The 18,735-nt window shown below is 41.5% G+C and overlaps 1 protein-coding gene across 2 annotated transcripts in view; it reads left to right on the plus strand.

Moving 5' to 3' along the window:
- CD2AP (CD2 associated protein) overlaps positions 1-18,735 on the plus strand; it is an 88,264-nt gene that overhangs the window by 30,538 nt on the left and 38,991 nt on the right. For both annotated transcript variants that reach the window (XM_076332669.1, XM_076332670.1), the window contains exons 3-4: positions 13,521-13,674; positions 17,973-18,073. In XM_076332669.1, the coding sequence (XP_076188784.1) occupies positions 13,521-13,674; positions 17,973-18,073 (255 nt within the window). The remainder of the gene's footprint in view (positions 1-13,520; positions 13,675-17,972; positions 18,074-18,735) is intronic.

An 18,735-nucleotide genomic window follows, 5' to 3' on the forward strand; every position in this document is an offset into this window, starting at 1 on the left:
TGACCTCTCCCGGAACTTTAAACAGGAATCGTGGAGTCCGGAGGGATTGCGGGCGAGACAGTGTCATTCTCTTCTGGGTCATTCTTAATTCTAACCTAGGCACAATTAAATAGTGTAGTAACATTAATTAAAAAAAACAGATTAATAACTGCAAGCTTTTAAACAGTGTATATAGTATAAGCCATATGCATCTAGTTTGAAGTAATTAGGTTGTCTTTATAAAATGGAATAAAACATGTATCTATTTCCAGAATTTTGGGGTTTGCTCCTATGCTAGGTGTTCTGTCCGAATTCTTTGCATCCACGTAAGGCTTGGAGAAAATTAGATATGCAGTAATCTGTCAATCCTATTGGTAAATGATATTTCGCTTTTTACAGCTTTTTCCTTTGCTTTATTGTTGTTTTGAGGAAACTGTAATTGCAGTGGGTTGTGTAGGGAGGTGAGACTGAGGAGCTCGGAGGTGTCGTTAGCTTCCTGGGGAGAGGTAGGCAGCCCTGCCGGTAAGAAGGCGATGCTTGCTTTGAAGCTGGCAGTTCTCGTTTTTCAGAAACAGAGATAACATGCAAGATTGAAAAGCCATATTAAGTAATTTTGGTTTCAGTGCTGAGTATATGAGAGAAACAATGGGTGTAAGCTGGCTCTTTGTTTCCTGGCAAGGAGTGAAGCTGAGAGTTCAGGCTGGTGCTTTAAGACCTGTTGCCAATACGATGGTGCCATCCATCGTTCCTGCTGATTTTTCTTCTGGCTTTTGGAGAAAATAGTGCCACTGGAGAGTGTGTTATCAGGGGGTGCCACATGGGTTTGCCTGAGCTGCTCCCGCTAATCCCGTCCATCGGCATGTGCCTGTGATTTGCGAGAACGGTGATAGTGATTCCTGTGCTTGTGGGGTGAGAGATGGGTCTCTACTAGCCAGCTATTTTGGCCTGAATAAACAAGGAAACAGGTTTCTTCCAACCGGAACATCAGGGTAAATGGCTTGGGTGACCCTTGCTTATGAAGGGGAACCACTGTTTTGAAAAATAAGATTTAAAAAAACCCAAACAAAACAACAGCTGAAAACACTGGCAGATATAGCCAGTGGCACTGATATTGAGATATATATATATGTATAGGCATGTAGTCATATATGAGTTGTCGCTGGGATTCAGAGCTCATCATGGATTATTCTTATTCCTGTGATTTTTTTTTTTTTTTTTTTGGTCAAATCGCTGGATTGACTGCTTGGGTTTATACCAGTTGGGCCCCGATCCTGTGAGTTCCCTCTGTAAACTGACTGTATCTGGCATGAAGGGGGGGGGGGAAGCGAAGTTTTGAGGTTGGTTTGAGCTTGCAGATAATCTGAGACTTTGAACCATAGAGCTGCTGTGGCTGACACAGCTATGCCAACACAGCTGCTTGTGGACACCTGTGTGCCAGGTTGTCTCTTCATATCGTCACTGTGTCTACACTGGGATTTTATTGCCATATCGGTGTTGCTTGGGGATCTGTGATATTTCATATTCCAAGGCAGTACAGGTATGTTGGTTGTAAAGATATGGCATGAGAAAGTTATGTGGCTGTATGAATTACTTATCTTGATGGACTGTTAGATCTGAAATGTCACAAATTTTTTCCTCAGAAGTTAACTATTTAAGTGCAGAAAATTTGATGAAATGATGTGGCCCTTTCCCTGTTCTAGATGAGCATCCATGCTTTAAAATGTTTAAAAAAATAAAATAAAATCACCTGTCAAGAAGTTTTCAGTTTGCGTTTGAAAATCGTTGTTTCACTGTAAGAGTAAAAATCTGTAGTATCGTGAAGTCTTCCATGGCTGAATGTGAACACAGAATGAAAACAACACTGGTGCTTCTTTTAATATTTAGTATTTTAAAATCTATTTATATATTCTGTATTTTAAAATACTGTGTTGCTAAGAGCATGGGAGAAATGGAAAGAGCTCCTAAACTTTGCCTCAGTGGCAGTACTGGTGTGGCAGGGAACTTGAGGTACTGTTCCGAAGGACGGCAGGATAAAACGTGATTAATGACTTGTGTGAATCCTGCTTAATATGCTAATTATTCTCTCTGATTCAAGTTTCTTGATTGTACACGCACCTCATTTTCTAAATGGCGTATCGGCTTGTGATGTTGCCCTGTTGTAACTGCACACTTCTGGATACTCATAGTGCTGCCCAGTTTGGGTGTAATGGTTTGTTGCACAAGCTAGTCTGGAAGGGGCAACAGGTATATATACAAGTAGTTACTCCTTTAACCACATGAAACAGTCTGCTTTTTTGCCCTTCCTTATTTAGTTTTTACACTTGATTTATGTGTAATTTTATAACTTCCTCTCCGAGCACCGGAGAAGGGTAACCATTCTCTGGCTGGAAGCTTGCAAACAGGGTGTGTTGCATCAGATGGTATTTGCAACCCTTATTGAGTAAACTCCACAAAGCATCACCAGTGTCTTGGTCAGCGATAACTGACTGGATGTGTGCAGAAAAATTACTTTTAAGTTTAGACCTTTACTGTATACTGAAGTCTAAAATACAGCCATAAATATGCACTCTGGAATTAGCATATGTAATAATACCAAAAAGGTCAGTTATCCAGGTAATGTAATGTGTAATGTTTGTTACACCCTGGGAGGCTCTCCGTGTGCATTCCAGCGCTGTTTTTTTAGTACTTTGCCATATGTCTAATAAATCAACATGTGTGTACACCGAACACAGTTAATATTAAATCTGTTCTTCTGCTTTTTTATGAGGTTGAATGAAGTAATCTACTTGTGAATTTGAAACTTAAACTTGCGTGAGGCTAGCTCGTCTGGCCTGTCATCTCATAACGTTTGTACCACTTGTGAATATATATATATATTTTTTTTTTAAATGGGTCATCATTTTGGAGGGGGGAAGTTAGCTCTCCTCTACTGTAGTGTTTTCAGTATTAAATTTATTTTTGAATGTATGTTTTCATTCCTTGAACACTGAGTTCTATCTATTACAATGAACTGGTCTCAGTTAGATGTGATAAATGTTTGCTAGGCTTAACAAGCTTTTTGTGTACTTTTCACTTACTAAAAATATTATTTCAGTGTATGTATGTAAGTACATTAGCTTTAGACTTGGTGTAATAAGCTTTCAGACTGTTAGAAACTGATGATGACTGGCAGGTGCCCTGTCACCTCCCTCTCCTTATAAAACAGCAGCAGAAAGCAAGATGTGTTTTTAGTTAAAAATGTTAGTTAATATGTGAATCTTTGATAAAATGTAATCTTCAAACCTCTTTTAATCTTCACTGAGATTTTGAGGTTTATATTTTTAGCCCTGATTCAGCAAATCTCATAAGCATTTAATTTTGTGTCTTAGGCAAGAGTTGTGATGGGATGTAGGTGTGGCAATGTTTTGACTTGCTTTAACCTTTGTGCAGAGGTGGCCACGAGTGAAGTGCTGGAGGTTTTACAGGGAATGGAGAGAGATGGGTGCCCTGGAAAAGGGATGCAGGAAAGAAGAAAGCTGAGTACGGCAGCGGATGCAGAAAGCCAGGATGATGGCGAGAAGGAACAAGGGATGTTATGAGTTAAACATTGAAGTGGACCTGTAGTGATTAATGGATCACACATTTCTCTGGACCAGCAATAGAGGCACTTAACAGGGAGAAGGGAAGGAAATGTGTCTTCCTGCCTTCCCTTGTGTGGGAAGCTTGATAAAACACCACGTGCTGCAGGAGCTGGATCTATGTCTTGCCCTCTGCCACGTGCGATTCTTGGTTTCATTGATCTAAAGTACTGTTTTGTGGCTGGTGGTTGACAGGACACTAACTGTTAGTCTATAAAACAATTAAAAGAAATATAATTAAATTGTCATATGTATAAGCAAGTAGAATAGAAAAGAAATGCAATTAACACTTTAAGATGTTTTTATCTGGCTGTGAATGTGGCAGCACCATAAAATATTATTTAGGTATTATTTTTCAAACTATTTTAAGGCTAACTTTTTTTCTTAATTAAATGGTTGGGAGACATTGATGTAAACATTTGTGCTTCCTTTAGTTACTCCTGTTAATTTAGGTTTCTTTGCCTCACTGTTGGTAGGCCTGGTGATCTGACTGTGTGCTTTTCTGTATCTAGGCTTTGGTCTTTGTTGAAAGCATATGGAAAGAGTCTTTTTAACATTGGCAAAAGCTTCTTAGGATGCTAAGACGTTACACGTTTTTAGGTCTCTCGTATTTTGTAAATATTAACAAGACCTCAGATCAGAATCTGTTTTGACACTTGTTTGGCACAAGCTTTACAGGTATGCAGTTCTCCACAATAAAAATTAATTATTTTTATATATATATTAAAAAAAGGCATGTATAATAATTATTATATTTATATATATATAAAAGCTATATCAAGATCTGAAATTCCAAGCCTGCTTCTACATTCCCTCTGTAGAGATGAGTTTTCCTTATTTAGGAAAGTCCAGTTGTTTGCCTGTCCTTCACCTTCAAATATTACATTTATTCAATGGCTCAAGTTTTAGTCTGTAAGTCTGAAGTGACTCAGTAATTTTTTTTTATGCTTCCCAGAGATCCTGCTTATTCCACGAGTTATGTAGTGTGAGAAGGATTGCCTTATTGATGATGCCTTTCTTCCTAACAGGGAGGTAGTGTGATTATATGATCTATATTTAGCATAGATTCTAACAGATGTAAAAATATTGGTAACTTGTTAAACTTCATGCTGAGTGACGTGATGTGGGTGTGATTTAATAGAAGGAAACACTGGGTTTCTGTCTGCAAACTGGAGAAGTGTGAGCCTGGCTTGAGTCACTTCTGTAGCTAATTATATTTTATTCTTGGGGGAAAAAGTTAGAAGTTCTGATTTAAATCTGCAGCAGGCACAAATATTAATAATTCAACTTTCTCAAAATACTTCTCCAACCACTTACGAAATTCTGCTTGGTGGATAAGTGGATAAGATTATCTACCGGACTTTGCATCCTTGCTTTCTGTACTGTCATGTTTAAAGCACGTGAAAACTTTCAGATGTAAATGGATAGTACTGCGTAAAACTCTCATAAGAAACATTTAGGGGAATTTCCAAAGCCATGCTCAGATGATAATGGCCTTTGAGTGAGTAGAGTGCTGTGTTGAAGAACTACAGCAACCGTCGCTTCCATAGCAGTATGCGTCTGTAGCTCCTGTGAAAACTGCTGGGGATTCATGTCAGCTGGAAACTTTTTTCTAACCTTCGTCTTGAACAGAAATGCCTTTGACTGCCGTGTACAGCAGTCAGAATATGAAGCAACTTCAGTTTTGGAAGAGGCAAAGATGAGGAGTGATCCTGCCTTACTGTTGGTTCAGCCTGATCAGGCCAGCCCTTAACAGTAAATCACTGGGTTTATTTTTAAATGGTCCGTACTTCGGCCATAAATTAGGCCCAAAAAAATCAACCTGTGACACATGTTAAATTGCCCAGGAGGTAATTTGTCTTGCAAAACAAAGGTTATCAAGTTTGTCCATTCTTCAGATGGTAACTACTTTCATCTTTAAAGTGATTTGTTTCTATTTTCAATAATAACGTTTAATCCTCTGGGGAGTCGGAGGCCTCTCTCAGCTGAGCAATTCTGTCAAGCAACTTGCTCTGACCTCCGAATGCTCCAGGGAAAGAGCTCAGGAGCTTCTCAGCTATTTTGGTTCATAAATTGTCTTGATCTGTCCCTTTTTAGTTCATGGCAAGTGTGGCAAAGGAATGGGGCAGATAGGAATAGCTGCAAATTATTAATCTTTCTTTGCCTTTATTAAATATTTTGCCTCTGTGGGCGCCTGCATTAAGGATGAGAAAACATGTTTTCTGTTCAAGGAGGAGGCATTGGCAAAATGCAAGGATGTGGGATATCTTAGATTTAAGAGACTGGAGCTGTTAAAGCTGCCCTGTGCCTGCCTGTCTGCTGCTGTAACTAAGACTGTAAATGCGAGAGGAAATGGATGCTTAAATAATTAGCTTTGTGAAGATTTTTGTGTTCCAGGAACCACGGTGTTTCATTGCACTTGAACAGATTATGGCTGACAATATCTCATCTGTATGCAGCTGTACAGATTTTTATATGTATTTATGTAGTCACACAGGAGAAGGACTTGGGGATGTTGGTGGATGAGAAGCTCAGCATGAGCCAGCAATGTGCGCTTGCAGCCCAGAAAGCCAACCGTATCCTGGGCTGCATCCAAAGCAGCTTGGCCAGCAGGTCGAGGGAGGGGATTCTGCCCCTCTACTCTGCTCTGGTGAGACCCCACCTGGAGTACTGTGTCCGGCTCTGGGGCCCCCAAAATAAGAAGGACACAGACCTGTTGGAGCGAGTCCAGAAGAGGTCCACAAAGACGATCAGAGGGCTGGAACACCTCTCCTGTGAAGAAAGGCTGAGAGAGTTGGGGTTGTTCAGCCCGGAGAAGAAAAGGCTCCAGGGAGACCTTCAGCAGCCTTCCAGTACCTGAAAGGGGCCTACAAGAAAGCTGGAGAGGGACTTTTTACCAGGGCCTGTTGCGACAGGACAAAGGGTAATGGCTTTAAAGTGAAAGAGGGTAGATTTAGATTAGATACCAGGAAAAAATTCTGGTAAATTCTGGAAAAAATGTGGGTGGTGAGGCACTGGAACAGGTTGCCCAGAGAAGTGGTAGATGCCCCATCCCTGGAAGTGTTCAAGGCCAGGTTGGATGGGGCTTTGAGCAACCTGGTCTAGTGGAAGGTGTCCCTGCCCACGGCAAGGGGGTTGGAACTAGATGATCTTTAAGGTCTCTTCCAACCCAAACGATTCTGGGATTCTTCAGTGACAGGGTTTTGCAGGCTGTGAGGGGAAGAAGACAAACTTGTGTGAACAAAACTATTGCCTCTAGACTTACCACAAGCTTCCAATTCCTCCCTTTCCCCTAAAATAAGTGATAGGTTCAATTCTGACTTCCTTGTTTTCTGCCCAGTAAAATATGAATCATAAACTTAATTTACGAGTTCATGGGTTCTTTATTGCTGTTCTGATGGGGAGGGAAAGAGATGAAAAAAGGGGAAAAGGGATGAGAGAATCGTATGTGGAGGCTCAGATGTTTACCTTTGTGTATTCTTCATCTCGGCCTCTTTAGAGATTGAGACCATTTACTGCTCCATGAGATCTTGCTTTAAAATGTACTCAGCCAATAACAGAAATGCGCGTTGCTTTTGTACAAGCTGATGTTTTGTAGTTTACAGTGGAAATAATGTAAAAAGTCTAAAGATGATTGTTCTTGGTATAATGATATATATAGAAGGAGATGGGCAGCTAAAGTCTTAATATTTATGCTTGAAGAATCTAGCTAAGTATTTAGGTTTGCTGGATAATGAACTTTTCTGTGCACTGTAATTCAGGAATAGACTTCATATTTATAACTGTCTATTGCTCATGTCCTTTCAGATGATCTGACCCGCTTTCTCTATCTCCAGTGCCCTGCTGATTTTAGTGCTCTTCGCTTCTGGCGAGGGAAGTGGGGAGGATCCTGCTGTCCCCACTGGAGTGATGCATGGGCACGCGGCTGATGGTGGGAAGGTTGCTTGCTTGCTCGCTTAAAAAGTAGGTCAGGACCGCCTGCTTATTTGTTTATTTTAATAGGCATCATGAGGCTATAGATGAGTTTAGATGCATTAGATTTTTGTCTGTGTATAAAGAAGAATAATTCTTGTTTCACATGTTGCTGTACCTGAATGATTTTGAGATTTTAATATATATAAATATATACATTTCCCTGACGAACTGTTTTAATTGCACCTGTCACAGTTTAACAGTAGCCCCTTAAGATCACTCCAATCTTTTTTGCCATTGAGTTAGATTTATACGCATCTTTGCATATCGGCCTGTAGTGATTTCGGCAAATTTTCTAAGTGTTGTGAAGTACGCGTTTAGTGGAGCTTATGAAAACTTCAAACCTTTATGACTAGTGCTGTAGTCTGTAACAGAAAGACTGGGTGGTTACTTCCCAGTTGAGTGTGTTTTATGCCAAGAGACAGTCTGTATTGACCTTCTACTGCCAAGTCACAAATGCATAAAATCTGTGTTGCTAATGGAAACACTGACAAGCCTTGAACTGCAGCAGACTGGCATAATAAAAATATTAAAATTTCCAGCTGCAGTTAATGTCAGATCTTCATTTCGTTTTTGCTGGCTGGCAGCTGGTGGTGGCCTCATCTCAAAACAAGCTGAAGTGTCATGGAGTTTTTTTTGTTGGTATTGTCACAGCACAGACTCTGTCTGTTAGTTTGGATATACGAGGCTGACTTAACAAACAACAAAAACAAAGAAAGAAAAATGCCTTACTTGTTGTGAAGCCAATGAATAGGAGTCTTGGGCGTGTTCAGGTTGGTTATAGTGGTACTTTGGAGATGAGATCTGTGGGCAGTGTCGTTTTCCAACCACTGAAATTCAGGCCAGCTGTTTGGGCAGAGATGTAAAAATTGTAAACTCTTATTAACGTTTAATGTTAATTGCAGACTCTTATGAACGTTATTAATGTGCATGTATTAAAGTTTGCATCGATTAGTGTTGGTTTTCAGAGATCCAAACCGATATGTGTCTTGTTTAGAAATTCCTTCCTTTGTAAAATCTTAACGTCCAAAATGTCAGAGAGTCGTCATGATGATGCTCAGGGTGAGATTGCTGGCAGTGGTGATGGGTACATACGTCAGAGGATCCTGATGTGTGCTTTTGAAAATGAACTTTAGAGCAGTTTCCTACTGTTAGAGGACTGATGTGAAATACAGGTTTGTGGTATAGTGGACTGCCTGTGGGTGTGGAGACCAGGGATTCCTGAATTTGCTTTAACTTAGTTTGGATTTAATGTGGTTTTTAATGCCCTAAGGAAGGATAATTAACGCTGCAGTTCATCTTTAACAAGAAGAAAAAAAAATAGTCCTTACTTTACAAGGATGTTCTAAAGGTTAGTAGGTTAAATATGGAGAAAGCAATTGTTGGCTTATCCATGCAGTGCTTACTGACCCCTTCTTCTGCAGTTCTTTGTCAAAACTAGATTTATCACTGGTTGCTGTAGCGGTAGACTCTTGAGAGGTTATTTTTCCTCCCCTTGTTGCAAAGCAGCTTCACTTGACGCTATGGTCACAGTGTGCTTTCGGATATGTGAAGTAAAATGTCACCATCCACTCTTTTAAGCGTGGCTGGCATCAGTTCTTTACCCATGTCTATTTATTGCAAATCGTTTCTGATTATTTGCAGGTCTCTGCTCCTGTTTTTTCACATAGGCATCTTGCTTTTTTCCTTGCATCCTCTTTCCTTTTATATATCTTAGATTAGGAAGATTTCTTTTAACTGTGTATTGAAGTATTCAACCTTCATATCTTAGCTGTATTAGGAAGGTCTGGTGGTACCAGTCTCTCCCAGTACCTGATCGTTCTTTCTGGTTTCTGCTAATGAAATTCTTAAATAAATCTTCAGCCTTTGAATCTGTTTGCAAGATTTTCTTCATATAACTGTTGCTCACAGATTAAAAGATAAGATCTAAAATAACTCTCATTCCACTATATTTTTTGTTATATTTGCCATTGCTAGTCTTGTGTTAGACTTTGAGTATTTCCTACCTGTCACCACTTCAATTACTGACTCAAGCCAGGCAAGAAAGTCGCTCAAGCATTCCTCCTTTCATCTTTGGGTCTTTCTTTGGTCTTTTGTTGTGGCCACTGCTTTTGTCTCAAATAATTTCCTGTTGTTTGTAACCTATCAATTACTTTTCTGCCTTTGATACTACTGCTGGACTTAAAAGTATGTTTTCTGTATGTGCTGGTTTTGGCTGGGATAGAGTTGAGTTAATTCATAGTAGCTAGTATGGGGCTGATTTGTGCTGGAAACAGTGTTGATAACACAGGGATGTTTTTGCTATTGCTGAGCAGTGCTGACACAGAGTCAAGGCCTCTTCTGCTTCTCACCCCACCCCACCAGCGAGTAGGCTGGGGGTGCACAAGAAGTTGGGAGGGGGCACAGCCAGGACAGCTGACCCCAACTGACCCAAGGGATATTCCACACCAGATGACGTCATGCTCAGTATATAAAGCTGGGGGAAGAAGAAGGAAGGGGGGGATGTTTGGAGTGATGGCGTTTGTCTTCCCAAGTAGCCGTTACGCGTGATGGAACCCTGCTTTCCTGGAGATGGCTGAACACCTGCCTGCCAATGGGAAGGAGTGAATGGATTCCTTGTTTTGCTTTGCTTGCGTGTGCGGCTTTTGCTTTCCCTATTAGACTTTGTCTCAGCCCACGAGTTTTCTCACTTTTGCTCTTCCGATTCTCTCCCCCCTCCTGCCGGGGGGGGGGAGCGAGCGAGCGGCTGTGTGGGGATTAGTTGCCGGCTGGGGTTAAACCACAATATTGTACTAGAAGTTACTGACAAAGGTGATGCTTACCTTACAGCCTGTTCTAGCATTTGGAAGTGGTTTGTGGTTTTTTTTTCTTTTTTTTTTTTTTAAATTTATTAGAAGTAGGTCATGTTTCTGACCAGGCTGCCTGTGTATGTCTTCCCCACTTCTCTTTTGCATCTCTGCTTTTCACAAAATTATTGCAGCAGCCACTTCTGAAGTCTTGTGCGAAGTGCAAACCTGGGGAAGGAGCCTGGAGCTGACTCTTCACCAGAGCGCGTTACAATTGAGAAACCAGTTAACTGGGGAAGTATTAGTTCCTGGAGCAGGTGGAAGCTTTTGGAGGCTGTATAAGTTGCATAGCAAAAGATTATAATTTTAAAGATCCAGGGACATATCCACGCTAGGCAAGTTTTCAAGTGCCAGTATGTTTTTCAGTTGAGCACAATGGCCTTGTCAGTAAGGCAGCTAGAAAGGTGTTTTGCAGGTGGCAAACTTTTCAGCTGTAGCCAAATTTAATTCCTCATGGTTTAGCAGACTTGCAAGTAACTGGCCAAAAAACATCTATAAGACTGAGAATTACGAAGTCTTTGAAATGTGGGATGTCTACTCAAATGGGAGGTAGACATGATGCTGTGCTATTCTGGAGCGCTTTTTTTGACTTGGAAGATGGGATCTCAGCAGAACTAAGATCTCCAGGGCAGAAGTGTCTGCGGATGAAGGAGAGTAACAGCAGGAACTACTCACCTGTTTTCTGAAAGCCTCTTTATGTAATGTAGATGAAGTGGGAAGATAAATTGTGCTGTCTGTAGTCTGGCCTATTTGACTTGCTCTGCTCTTTCGGGAAATAGGAAGGTGCTTTGGACTGTTTGACTTGAGGTTCGTAGTTTGTTTGAAAGCATCAGTAGCTTTCCAGACCTGCTGTTTTCCAGCTGGACAGCTGCAGTAAGTAGCCTGGGTTTTAATGTTCCAGAAGGCACCGGAGAGGTCCTGTTGAATATGCTTCTCATTTTTTGGCATTTCATCAATGCATGGGTTTTGTTGTCTTAAAGCTCATGTTTAAGAGTTCACACAGCATTAATACGAGAGTGTGTGTGTATATATATATGGCCAATATTGTTTTCAATATTATTAAATATTTTATTGCAGCTGTAGCTGAAATAACTAGTGGAGTTGTTAACCAGTGGCTACTGTTGATGGATGCAAGAATTGTTTTGAAGTGGATCACAAAAAGCTGCAAAGTACTTATGGGTGTTTTGCTTTCCTCAAGACATGGTAATGCTGTGGTGGTGGGAAAGCTGACGGGCTTTGAGGGACTTGCTAAGCACACAGGCGCATGAGATTCAGTGGATGTAACACACTTGGGTTTTCAGAAAGTCTTTATGATAAAGTTTTTCATCAAGTTATTGAAGGAATGAAGTTGCTCTGAGACTGAAGGAAAAATTCTTTTATGGATTGGAAGTTGCTTAAAGAATAAGAAGCAAAGGACTTGTCAGTGACTTGTCAGGATAGAGGAGGGTCAGCGATGGGATCCCCCAAGACCTGGTTGTGGTACTGGCTTTGTTCAGCATCTGCAGTCATCTGGAGAGGGGATTTAACAGCAGACACTCCCATTCTGTGAGTGCTATTAAACTCTTATGTAGTCCAATGCCATGCTGTTGGCAAGGAGCTGAGCAGGCAAAAAGGGGTGGCAGGTGAGCTTGAAGGTAGGTAAATACCAAGTAATGTGTATAAGAATAGGTAATCCATACCACGCCTACAGGGAACTGCCAGCTGAGACTTGAGCATCAGCTCATGAATATCTGGTAGTGCGGCTTTCAGTTTTCAGAAATCCTCAGCTCTGGGTGCAGCGACAGCCCAAGACACCGGCAGGATGCCAGGTGTTATCAGATCTATTGAGACCAGGATGGGGACATGTTTAAGGGGATGGAGCAGCTGCCTGGTGAGATGGGGGCTGACAAGGGTGGGACTCTTCAGTTGAGAGGTTAAAGCCAAGGGGGGATATGATCAAGGTTTACACAGCCGTGGAGGTAGTGATAAACTAAATGCAGTGGTGGGGAGCGCACACTGGCACTCGTAAGGTGTCAGCTTAAAGCAGATGGGAGGGAGGAGCTTCTTTACATAGCAGAGAGTGAATATCTGGTGTCTATCCCCAAGGAAGCTGTGGAGGCAGACAAGGATTAGACAGCTTCATCCGCAGACATGAAAGGGAGAGAGGAGGGGATGTATCTCCCTAATGAAACCCTTATGGGTGCTCTGGGAATGTGGGAGGATCTGCGTTGCAGGCTAGCTTTCCAAAGAGCGTCTGGGATTGCGGCTGCTGGGAGCTGTGTTCTGCACTAGATGAGCCATTGATCTGACTTAATGGGTTTCTTCTTGTGCAAAGCGATGATTTCCTTCTTTCAGAGTATCTGTTCTCCGGTGGAATATCATTTAATGAGCCGATGCAGGAGAGTAACTGCTGCGTGCATGGCCTTTTCTGTCAAGAACTGATGCTTTCTTATTTATAGGCTTCTTAGTCTTGATTGACACATTCAATTCCAATGCTAACACCTTAATTTGGAAAGATAGGAAGGTGGGAGACAATTATCAGAAAAACGATGTCTGTTACTTTCCTCGTACACCTTTCCCCTCACTTCCTCCCACTCTTTCTTGTATCTCTCTTTCTTTTCCACTTGTGTCTTTCAGCAGTACGATTACATCTTGTCTGTAAACAACCTTTGAGCTTTCTGAGGCAGAGATGATCACCTAATACAGTTTTGTGTACTAAAATATTTTATTTAGTGCCCTACCCTATAGGTCTGTCATTGAAGTAATATTTATATTTTTAAAAATGTTTTCAAGTATGAGCTGTGAGTTAAGAGTTGTAATATGGGGCTTCTGGGCTCAAAGCTACTTTTCTTAGGGTTAGAGCAGATGGCTAAAATACTGCCCCTGTTTCTGAATTTTCTCAGCACATCAGCTTACCTGTTTACTAACATGATTGTATGGAAGGGTCAAGTTTATTAAGGCCTTTAGTATGTTTAGGTGCAGATGCCATGATTTTTGAGTATAATACATCGTTACACACCAAATGGTAAGTACCTGAAATCTGTTAGTCTATGGAATGCCTGTCTAAAAACACTGACCTCTTGGGTAATTTAAACGGCCTCTCAGTCTTTTAAATCTCTTGTTTCAGGAAGTTAAGAAGGATGTAGAGCCCAAGGATGATGCCGTACCAGTCAGGAGGGAGAAATCTGGCAATGTAGCCAGCCTTGTGCAGCGTATGAGCAGCTATGGGCTTCCAGCAGGAGGATTTCAGCCTCATCCCCCATCCAAAAGCTTCAAGAAGAGTATGTAGTCTTTCCATTCCTTCAATTGTGTAAGCTGCTGATGTGCATTTTTTTAATAAATACGAATTATTTAATGTCTGACTTAGTTTTAAGGTTGTGCAGAAAACTAGAGACATAGGAGGAAAAACTTCGATTCTAAACCAAATTCCGCTCCTGAATGCGTGGGCAGAAAGCTTGTATGTAGTTCTTAACAGCAGCAATAGGGATGAATTTTCCTGAGAACAGGATTTAGACCCCATCCAGATTCCAGAGTTACTCTGTAGCTTTATGTAAGCTCTGCTTGTATTGTCAGGTACCTGAATGAGAGCTGCAGGCCTGTTCATGATAATCAAAAGTCTTCCTGTGGTCATTTCTTCTAAACATAAAAGTTTTGCTACAAATTCAAGGCTTTGACAAGGAAGCACTCTGTAGTTCAGGTTCCTCTTGTTTGGTAGGCTCGCTTCTAGTGTGAAATAAGGTGGAGTTAGTGGTGTCTAAGAAAAACTAGTGGTCTTCCTTTGGTTGTAACTGCAGCCCGCAGGATGCTCATGAGTACGGACTTGGTGCCTTGGTATCTGTGGTTTCTATGTTTTAATGCCAGTATTTAAAGCAAGGTGACTGAAACATAGAGTAGAAAATGGCATTCCCTGCATCCAGAAAATTGCTATGTGATTTGGATTTGGACACCTCAGTCTTACAACAGACACTGGCTTCCTCTCTCTTACAAGAGATTACAGGCATTTATGATTTAAGCTTGCTTTTTTAAAAGAAAGAATTCAGAACTTACTGTTTCTGGTATGTTTATGCTTTGAGTTTTTGCCCATAAAAGGAGAAGAGGCACTAGTCGTCTTCTAAAGCCCTGAAATGGGACCACCAGATTTACAACTTTGTTGAAACCTTCTAGGCAACTAAGGATGTTACCTTCAAAATTACTTTTTAATGAATCTGATCTGTGTATGCATATTGGCAACAGCGCGTATGTGCCTGTTAGATGTTTGCATCAGCAGGCTTTTGAAAACGTAGCCTGAAAGATTAATGTTGTTCCTAGATTAATGCAGCCAGGCTCTGAAAGGGAATCAACATGATCCTTGTGGGTCCTTCCAACTCGAGATATTGTAGGATTCTGTGATTCTATGAACATGATCTGATGCCAGTTCAGGTGTCAGCTATTCATTCTGGCCTCCCTAACCCTGGAACGATCCCGTATTCAGCATGTCTTGTCTTCATGCTGGTGGCTGTGTGGCTGTGGCCAGGTGTCCTGGTTTTGGCTGGGATAGAGTTAATTTTCTTCCTAGTAGCTGGTACAGCGCTGTGTTTTGGATTTAGCATGAGAATAATGTGATAACACACTGATGTTTTAGTTGTGCTAAGCAGTGCTTATACTAAGGACTTTTCAGCTTCCCGTGCTGTGCCAGTGAGGAAGTGCGTAAGAAGCTGCAAGGGACCACGGCCAGGACAGCTGACGCAAACTGGCCGAAGGGATATTCCATACCATGTGACATCATGCTCAGTATATAAGCTGGGGGAAGTTGGCCAGGGGGCAGCGATCGCTGCTTGGGGACTGGCTGGGCATTGGTCATTGGGTGGTGAGCAATTGCATCACTTGTGTTTTGGTTTTTTTTTTTGGTGTCCTGTCCCGTTCTCCGCCCCCCCCCCCCCCCCCCTTACAATTTATGATGATGATTATTATTTCAATTATTAAACTGTTCTTATCTCAACCTACAAGTTTTCTCACTTTTACCCTTCTGATTCTCTCCCCCATCCCCCTGGTGGGGGGGGAGGGTGAGCGAGCGGCTGTGTGGTGCTCAGTTGCTGACTGGGGTTAGACCACGACACCAGGGTAGCAGGTACAACTTGGTGTCACTCTGAAGTGCTCTGGCTGGTCTCGTCCTCCTAGAGGAAAATGGTGTTCAAGCACCTTCCTTTAAGCGCACAACTGTTTACCTGGTGCAACGACAATCTCTGTGTTTCCATTTTACGTGCTGTTCCCTCTTTCCTGGAAGACTGTTTAAACAGCTCTTGCAGATCCTGTTTGCTCTGTGCCTGGGCAATTGCTCACTCCCTTCAAAAGGTTTCCAGTGCTTAGTCGTCTTTCCGTTTCTGGTTCCTAACCGGGTAAAATGAGGTTTACAATGTTAAAAACAAAGTTAAGCTTCTTTAATAGCAAGTTTCTAGTGTGCGGTGAGGTTGTCTCTGCCTGGGAAGTCCCTTGCATTGTTCTCATGTGCAGCTCTCGCTGAATTCAGGCATTTTATATCGGGTGAGTAGTAAGCTGCAGGCAGTATTCCTATCAGTTAGATGGCTGCCTTTATTCAGGAAAAGGAAAATACAGAAGGTGTGCTAAATTATGGCAACAAAGGGCTAAATTTGGTTTACCTTGTACAAAACAAATAAAACCTGAAGCCATACAAGTTGTTTTGGAAATGGACAGAATTGCCTGGGGGCTGCCAGCCCAGCAGTCCTGCAGCACCTCGTGAAGCTGGACTGGTGTTTTCTGAGCCGTTTGGTTAGCTTCCTAGGTTAATCTAGGGATTTTTCAAATCTGAAAGGCAGTACTTCCTAAACTCGGTATCACTGAAAACAGACGTCAGGTAAGAGAGAGGTCTGGATGTGAAATGTATCTGTGGGTTTTTCTCCCCCTCTTCCCCATTTAGACAGAATTACAATATGAAAAGGAATGCTCAGATCAGATTTATACCAAATGGCCGTGACTTTTTAATTTGCCTTTTTTTGGTATCAGTTAATCTCATACAAAGGAGGAGCCCTGAAAGCGCTGTAGGAGGTAGTAAAGGCCAGTGAACCGTTTATTAAAATTATTGTTAACCTAACAATCCCTCTTGGCTGATGTATGAGTTTCAGTGGAGTTAAAAGAAAGGTGTATTATGTGGGCAATTATGTGTTATTAGAAATAACCCATAGAGCTTCATACTTTTGGTTTATTTGCTTCCTGCCCCTTTTTAAAAGCTCTTTAGAGCACAGACCATATACCAGCCTGTAGAAAATTCTTGATTTGGTGAGTCCTTTCTGAGAAGTTTTAGATGCTAAATATTACTCAGATGCCTGGTGGGTTTTGTACTGAGGACGGTGGGTGTGGCGGTCTTTTAAATGTCTGACTTTGGGCTTTCAACACTGCTATAGTAAGACAAGGATCAATCTTAGAGGCAGTATCTGTGTTTTGAAATGTTTTTACCCAGCTAATCTTAATTGCTGAAGCTTGAGTATGGAAGGACTGCAAAGTATAAGAGAGAGTATGGGAATTACACAGCTCCTACAAGATTAAGCTTTGCCACTTCAAGCTTTTGATTGATATTTTCACTTAAACTGTTTTTGAGGAGGATAAGGGAGCACGTGTGGGTCATACCTCAGGATGACAATTGCCTTCAAAAGCGTGCCAGCTCTTCTGTTGTGGAAAAGGTCTGAAGGCATGGCCTCTTGTTTGAAGGAGAAAAGCCTAAACTCTCCGGGTTCAGTAGCAGCATCACTCCAGGGTATGTGCAGCGTAATTGGGCAATGTAGGTTCACACTGCTCTGGCTGGAGGGGTTGCTGGAAGCCACTTCAATGCTCTCCCCTCTCGGGATGTCATTTTGTCTTTTTAATGCCTGCAAAGCGTTAACGATATGTGGCAAACATCTAAAGACTGCACTTTATTTTGATTTTGCCTTTGTCAAACACTGCTAATTGAAGCTTAGGTTGAATTTCTTGACTCCTTACTGGTGCTGAGAAAAGAGGTTTTTTGCATTCATAGACAAAAATGAGTTTGGATTTTGAAATATGAGCCGAGCAAATGTTAGCATTACCTCAGACCTGTAGTTAGCAAGGTCTTTGTTAGAGGGCAGAAAGGCTATCGGCAGTTCAGTGTTGTGCAGAACAAAACATTTGTTATTTCTTTCAGGATTGCTTAAAGACTGGAGGCTCAAACTTGCACATTTTCTTCCAAGCAAGTGCTAACACTGCCACTGGCAGTGGTTGTCATTCTTGCAGATTTCAGTCAGGAAATAGCTAGAAAATCATTGTACTGGGGATTTATCTGACTTGCTTGTGTCAACGTGTTTTTTTTATAGCATGTTGGTAATTGGCAGGGTAGTGTGTGTTTGTAATTGGCAGTCTGTGAAGCTTGATGGCTTTCAAGCTCTGTCTAAGATACAGCTTGCTAGCCTAAAGTGACCCAAGCAAACTGGAAAACCAGCAGCAAAAGCTACATCACTTTTTGGGATGGCTTATGGGTGTTCTGGTCAGATTTGATCCTCAGGAGCTGAGTGTAGGAAAAACTAGTTTTCCTTTGCAAGCGTTCTTACTTTTGCCATTTCCTTTGAATCAGGGTCCAAGAAACGGCAGTGCAAAGTGCTCTTTGAATACATCCCGCAGAACGAGGATGAGCTGGAACTCAGGCTGGGGGATGTGATTGACATCAATGAAGAGGTAAGCTGTTTTAGAGAGCCAATTGTCTCTTTATGTGGCCAAAAGTCAAATTGGTTTTTTGGCTGATTACTTGAATTACAAGGATGTTGGAAAAATAGCATGGGAAGTAGTGTTTTTGAAGCTGAAGCTAATAGTTTAGGATTTCTTTCTCTCAGGATCAATGAACACTAGATGTTTAGGGGAAGTATTTGATCATTGCAGCAATAAATTGTGATCTATTAAACTGATTCCTTTTTCAAAAGTCTTTTCCTGTTCTTTGGCCCTGTCTCTGTGATCCTCACTTTTAGGATGCTTATGCTAAAACTGTTTGACCAGTTTCCCTTAAGTTGACATACCCTAACTTGATTTAGGTGAAAAATGTTATTTGACCTGATTTTCCAGTTTTGTCCTTTCTTGTGAAGTCATTAAAAGCTTTGAACCAATAGTAACAGTATTCAGTACAAAAACCCGTACCTGTAGTATAATATACTTCAACTCACTTGCACAAAAATATGGAACATTAAAATGCACTCAGCAACATGCTGTTATTTCTATTGCCTTCATTTTCCCCTGGGTAGGAAATGTAAAGATCTGTCTTGATGTTCAGAACTTGATGGCAATGGCCCATGTATCTGAGAGGGGCTTTAGGGGTAGGGGATTCTTTTCTTTTCCTACCTACATGC

Source organism: Aptenodytes patagonicus, chromosome 3 (assembly GCF_965638725.1).
Source record: "Aptenodytes patagonicus chromosome 3, bAptPat1.pri.cur, whole genome shotgun sequence".
Lineage (NCBI taxonomy): Eukaryota > Metazoa > Chordata > Aves > Sphenisciformes > Spheniscidae > Aptenodytes > Aptenodytes patagonicus.